This window comes from Glycine soja, chromosome 16, assembly GCF_004193775.1.
Source record: "Glycine soja cultivar W05 chromosome 16, ASM419377v2, whole genome shotgun sequence".
NCBI lineage: Eukaryota > Viridiplantae > Streptophyta > Magnoliopsida > Fabales > Fabaceae > Glycine > Glycine soja.
In genome coordinates this window covers 1044990-1051731 of record NC_041017.1, presented here as the reverse complement: position 1 = coordinate 1051731, position 6742 = coordinate 1044990, and the positions used below count along the sequence as shown (strand labels likewise).

General features: G+C 32.4%; 1 protein-coding gene across 1 annotated transcript; it reads right to left on the bottom strand.

Moving 5' to 3' along the window:
- Positions 1–1954: 1954 nt before the first annotated feature.
- On the bottom strand, positions 1955–4051 carry LOC114390741 (40S ribosomal protein SA-like). Its single transcript, XM_028351612.1, has 5 exons — positions 3811–4051; positions 3410–3672; positions 3055–3252; positions 2594–2816; positions 1955–2296 (listed from the first exon to the last, which is right to left on the bottom strand). Exons 1-5 carry the CDS (start codon positions 3962–3964, stop codon positions 2199–2201), a joined length of 936 nt encoding a protein of 311 aa, XP_028207413.1. The 5' UTR covers positions 3965–4051; the 3' UTR covers positions 1955–2198.
- Between the last annotated feature and the right edge of the window lie 2691 nt (positions 4052–6742).

Genomic DNA, 6742 nt, shown 5'->3' with positions numbered 1-6742 from the left:
TATTGAAAATTAAACACAACTTTAATGAAGAACATATTTTAATATAATTCTATGGTTTAGATTAGTTTAGAAAACTTTGTTCATCGTTACAATTATAGAAACCTATAGTTTGACTCAAACTAGATTCAGCAAAAAAAATGTTCGACTCAAACTAGCTGTTATTTAACTGGTATCGCATGTTTTCTTCCCTTCATTTTTGGGAATGATCTTGTATTGTAGTTGACTCGACCTTCAGTGATAAACTTTTTATTGTTCTAGACACTAGGATTATGTTCAAATATGTAAAGGATTTAACTAAACGAAATATGACGCAATGAAATAGGATAAAATAGGACAGGATTTCAGTCATGGTGTAGTAAATATTTTAATCTCATTTGCTATATTAAAAGGAGAAATAGGAATACTAATGTCATTAGTGCAAGTGAAATTGTACTCAAATATAACAAATTAGTCCTCTATATTTAATTTTAAAAGCAAAATTTAATATGATTTTTGTTATCTTTATTTTTGTCAATTCAAACATAATTTCTGGGGAGACTTTTATAGTTATATACTTCCATGTCTCCAGCAATTTGAGACATGATTATATAAAGATAAGCGATAAATTTGGTTCAAGTTTGAGCAGCAATGTGGCATTTATATAATTAAGCTTTTCATCATTAAAAAAACTTGAATCCAACTGGCAAAAAAAACATAGCAAGGGATCTCTACACGCCGTTATTGGTTCAAAAGAAAGGTACAAATTTATTGGTGTTTTTAGGTGATATTGTGCAAAGAGTCATGAATTACAAGGGAAAGAAAGAACACGCCACGGTTGAAACACTAACTTCAGACACATCTAGTAGCTACACAATTTTAACTATGGTCGGGTTCTAATTCCCCTATATGTAAACATCTAACTTTATCTGTTTCCTCATGTCTCTATTTTTTCCATTTCTTTCATATTTACTTTCATGTTTTTAAATTTTAATATCAATTGAATGAATTAACAATAACAAATAAATTTCTTCAAAAAAAATATCATAAATCCAATTTCAGATATATGTTTGTCTTAAAAATTCAAATATACCCCTATAAAGAAAAAGTCTTTATAAAAGAAAAAAAAATAATGTCATAATTATAAAAAAAAACATAAATTCACTTTAAAGTATATTAATTATAAGTTTTCTTTTTTATTCTTCATTTTGTGAAATCCATTGATGAGAATTGAGACACCTACTCATTTCTCATGTATTAGTCAATTTACAATACAAGTTACACTTGTGCATATTAGTATATTTAAATTATAACAATATTCAAATCATGATCTGTTAAAACCATTACATATATCAACGGGGAAAATCTTTAAAGACATGCTAGAGAGGCTGAACTCAATTTCTCAATAATGAAAATTGCATCTTTGTCGGTAGTGACCAAATCGGCATCACGTATCCCCACTTTCAACCCATAGTAACAGGTTACTTCTGCATTACCTGACTATGTTTTATGAACAAGCGTAACAGACGTGTATCCGTAAAGGGTGTAGTATTGAAAAGTTTCAGAGATATGATTAAGGTGCTTCAAAATCCCACTCTCCATCTACATGTCTTCAAGTCCTAACCTTGCAACAGTTATTACAGTAAGCATTGAAAAAAATACAACAATGTGTATAAGAAAACTCTATTTTGTTATTGCCAACAAAATTAAACCCAAAAGAATGAACGGAAGCCACCCCGAATATAGAATAAACCAAAACAAATAACGTAGCAATTTTTAATCAAGCATGTGCTTCGACCTTCCAAAATTTGATTGATTTTCTTGGCATATGGGTTTTCTAAAATTAAAAATAAAGCCTTTTTTTTGTGTTCTAAACGATTTTTTCTTAGCCGCTGCTTAATTGATTATCTTAATTGATTATCGAAATGCTGTTTTCTACAATCGCGAGGCATTCAAGTATATTTCAATGTACCAGTGATGGGTAAACAAAAGAGGGGGCCAAAATATCATTACCAAACATTCATGAATCATGACTGCATCAAAACAAAATAAAATCTTACCGAATATACCATGTTAAAAATAATATTTTGCCACTCATAACAAACTAGAAAAAAAAAAAAACCAAGTTGCTTTGCTACAAAAAAACTGATCCATATTTTACTTCTAAGAAAGACAACTAAATTGAAGGACAGGGCAAAATCATAGCATCAAAAAACACTAGTTTATTCCCAGCCAGTTGGTTGGACAGAGTCAATTCCAGAGGGAGGAACAGGGATTTGTTGTGGTGGTGGAACAGCTTCACCCCAATCTCCTTCTGCAACTGCAAGAGAAACTTATATTCAAAAACAAAACATAAAGCAGTTCCAAACATGATAAATTAATTAACACTGCAAAGCAAGCACATATTCTCTGCAACATTTTGTCACCAGTTAAATGCAAGAGAATTAAAAACTAAACAGGAAAAAAAATCAACATCAAAGTAACAATCAAATTAGAAGCCAAAAAAAGGAAGAAAAAATTGAAAGATGGCAAACAGCAGAAAACAATAGTTGAAGAACAGCACACAAAAAAACCATTCAGTTTTGTCAAGCTTTATATAATAAAATTAATCACATACCAGCAGCAGGTGCTTCTGCAGGTGCCCCCCAGTTGACACCAGGTGCTGCTGGAATAGGTTGTGGAACTGCATCACTCCATGATTGATCAATTGTACCAGGCCACTGGCCATCAGCAGCAATAGCACCTGCATTGAAATCTGTGATGGCATAATCACCTGCCGGAGCTTCCTCCTCCTCTTGTTGCTTAGCCTCCTCTGGTTCTCTATAGAAAAACAAATCAACCTGCATCAACGAAAAACATTTAGCCAATATAAACTTCAACAAATCCAGCAGAGAAGTATTAGTCCTCCCCGAATTAAGCCCCCAGATCTTAAACAGAGTTGGCAAAATGTCATACAAACGTAATATATATTGGACAGATCCTATTTTATCTCAGAAATCAGGCATCAAACAGTAATAAGTGCACCGAATACAGTTCAGAATCCTACTTTGAAAAGGCAGAAAAAAATATATATTTTACCATGACATCCCATTTGAGGCCAGGGCGAATTGTACCCCTCATCTGCAATACCATCCTTGCAAGGAGCCAAAAGAGACAACCAATGCTGTGTTTTCCCTTGTTGTTGGCAGGAATTCCAATGTCCACATACCTCATAGGCGAATCAGTGTCACAGAAAGCAATGGTGGGAATATTCCCAAGAGCAGCTTCCTTAATAGGCTGCACACAAACGAACAAACACACACATTAACAACACAACACAGTCAACACCACAACAACCGCAAACAACATACATAACATAAATCATGTCAACAATCAATCAAAGCACAAGTAACTAAAATCAAATATATCATTTGAAGCTGATTTGGGTATCCACCTGGTGATCTGTTCTTGGATCAGTGAGGATAAGGAGACGAGGCTCACTGAACGAAGTCTGAAGCTGATTGGTGAAGGTACCGGGAGTGTGCCTTCCAGCAATAGCATGAGCACCAGTGTACTGAGCAAACTTCAGAACCGCTCTTTGACCATAAGGCCTTGCGGATTGAACAATGATATCCTGAGGGTTCTCAATTGCAACAATAACCCTAGCTGCTAACTGAAGCTTCTCCCATGTCTTCCCAAGGTTAATAATGTAAATCCCTAATTCCCAAATCCAAACCACACCAAATCAAATCAAAATTCAATTCCTCTATTACAGCTATTGCAGATTCAAACATCCATTGAAATTTAATTTTTTTAACGAGATGATAAAAGAGAGAACGAGAAAAGTTCAGTTACCGTCGTTGCGGCGCTTGAAGATGTAACGTTCCATTTGGAAGTCGCAGTTTTTGGTGCCGAGGTGGACGTCGGCGGCTAACATCATCTGGATGTCGGCTTCCTTCTGGGAGAGCTGGCGCGGCGGGGCTGCGGCGGCGTTGGTGGTGGTGGCCATGGATGCGTGCGTCACAAACTCTGAAACCGCAAACCCTACTGAGTGCTTTCAGTGAATGCTGCTGTTGCTGCAACCGTAAGAGGCTTTCAGTTTCTATTATATCGTGGAAAACCCTAATGGGTTTTGTGACTGGGCTTTTGTTGTTTAGGTTAAGGGTCGGTCAAATAACAGGCCCAATTAATTAGTTGTCGATTAACTAACAGGCCCAATAAAATTACCTTCACATCAGAACCTCGTCTCCCATCTTCACACTCCATTTGCCTTTGTCCCGTCCCAATGTATTTGTTGGTGAATGTAGGTGCTGAAACTAGTTTTTTTTTTTTCCCAGATACATAGATTTATTAGAAATTTCGAATTACTCTCTATAACTTATGAAAAAAATAATTTGTAGATAACTAAAATAAAAAAGTTAATGATGGATACAAAGAAAAGATCATGCTTACATGATATTTTTTTTCTTATAACAATTAATGTTATTATTTACCGTATATTTCTTATAACAAATTTATCATCATTCGTGAGTATATGATGGTTAGATTAAAACATATATTTATCTAACCATGATAATATAATTGTGATATTAAATGTTAGATTCAAAAGGGGAGAGACACTTGGGAATTAAAAGTGAATGAGGGAGAAATGAAGATCATTTATCATTTGGTAGCATTGGTGAAAGGAGCGACACGGCATATGACTGACTGAAGTATAATCAAATCATATTTGTTGTGTCGCGGATAAAGCCTTTTGAGTTTTGACCCATCGGAGCAGAGAATGACGGTGGTGATTGAAACTATAAATGATGCATCATGTTGGATTTGAATTTTTGAATCCATGGAGGGGATGGTGTGGATTTGGAACGAAAGCAGAAGCAACGAAGAAGTTGCTTGGAGATGATGGGCACTATATTTGGTGCAACTGGTGAATATGATACTCGTTGGTCAATTCATTGACATTAGAAAGATCGTCCAAGAGAAAGGAGTGAAAAAGAAAAAAGAAACATCACCTTTAAAATTGCCTCCGACAATAGAAAAGTGCCTGACGAATTTGTTGGAAGGAGGTAGGAGGAATCTAGTATAGTGTTCATGTGATAATAAAATTAATCGAATGTTAAAAATATATGGTCTAAAATGGACCACTTATTAAAGTGATCCACCCTAATTTTGGTCACTAAAATATATCATAATTTAACAACTATTCTTATTTTCTACTCATGAGTGAGTTGATACAAACCTTCAACCTTATATAGCATAATTTTATGATTGCTATGCCATTTTGTTTACAAGAGAAGATACAAACCTATGTTTTTTTTTTTAATAATTGATAATTGATATAGGCTATACTTGATACTAAATAGATTAGGCAAGAGCAATGATGTTGCAAAAACAAGTTTTGAAGTTGTAATTTAACATTTTAAAAAATTACTTTCAAAACACACTAAGAAATGTTATTTTTTTATAAATTAGTTTTAATAGTCAATTTTCTTAACTGTAACATTTTTTTTTTCAAATATAGGGATGTTTGCTATTTGGGTTGGTCTAAGTTTGGCTAAACTTATTGCCCGACCCAATAAAATTTTTTACTGAGTTGAGTTAGATTTATATACTTTCATTGTTAATCTCATTTTGAACCAACTCATTCATAATAAAGATTTGATTAAGTTGGATCATTCATATTTAAAACATTTATATTTTTATTTTTATTTTGTAGAGCGTATAATTATTTAGAATTGGTGAATAACAAATTGATTAGGTCTTTCAAATAGATCAAATTATAATAATATTTGATTAATACAATTAGGGGTGGAAGTAGGCGGACGACTTGTCAAGAGCCTATGACTCGACTAGTTTAAGGCTTGGCCTAACTCAACTCATTTAACAAATATAATAAGTTCAAGCTTTTTAAAAAGTCTATTTAGTTGAATAGATCAAACCATAAACTTAATAAAAACTTATTAAGTCTAGTGAGTTGGTTTGTTTAACAATAATATGTTATAATAAAACATTATTGATATAATATATAATTTTATAATTATTTTATTTAAATTATAAAATTATTTTAATAGTTTGACGATTTGAATCATTTTAGTTAGTGTAATACAAATGAGTATCAATAATATAGCCTTTTTCTGTGGTGAGACTTAAAAGACTTTGGTAGCATGTCCGTAGGCAAAATTTATCCCTATCTTTTAGTTTAAAATTATCTTATTATTTTTTAATGAAAACCTTTGATCTTGTTTAATTTTTTTTTTTGCACTTTTGATATGAAATAGATTTTTAAATGGATTGATGACGTGATTGGTTTTTACAAAGGTCGAGACTGGAGCCTAAAAATAGAATCATATTTAAGTAACACTTGATCCAACCCATTCAATTTCCACCTTAAAATACAATGAATGAATTTAAGGCTAATACAATATTTTACTTAAGATAGAAACAAACTATTATATCAACATGAAAAAAACAACAATTAAAAATAGAAAAAAACCATGGTTAAAAATTAGAAAAAAACGTGATATTTTAAATTTTTTAATTTAATGATTGAATTAGTTTGAATCAGTTCAACTTTGCATATTATAGTTTTCTTGAACATGCCTGCTGTGTTCATTATATAAAAACTAAATAAATTGTAGAATGTAATTAAACTTAACTTTCTACAGTTTGCAATTTTTCAAATACTGTTTCCAAAATTTGGTCTCTACTCGCCATGAAGGATTTTTTTTAAAATAAAATACGGAAACAAGGAGAAAAATGGGTACTGCGAAGTGTTTTGGGCCTGAAA

Coding starts and splice junctions, on each gene's coding strand:
- LOC114390741 (XM_028351612.1), bottom strand. CDS start 3,964: ATGGCCACCACCACCAACGCCGCCGCAGCCCCGCCGCGCCAGCTCTCC. Junction 2,817..3,054: donor GCCTCAAATGGGATGTCATG/GTAAAATATATA, acceptor TCGTTGATGCAG/GTTGATTTGTTTTTCTATAG. Junction 2,297..2,593: donor TGCAGAAGCACCTGCTGCTG/GTATGTGATTAA, acceptor TTTCTCTTGCAG/TTGCAGAAGGAGATTGGGGT.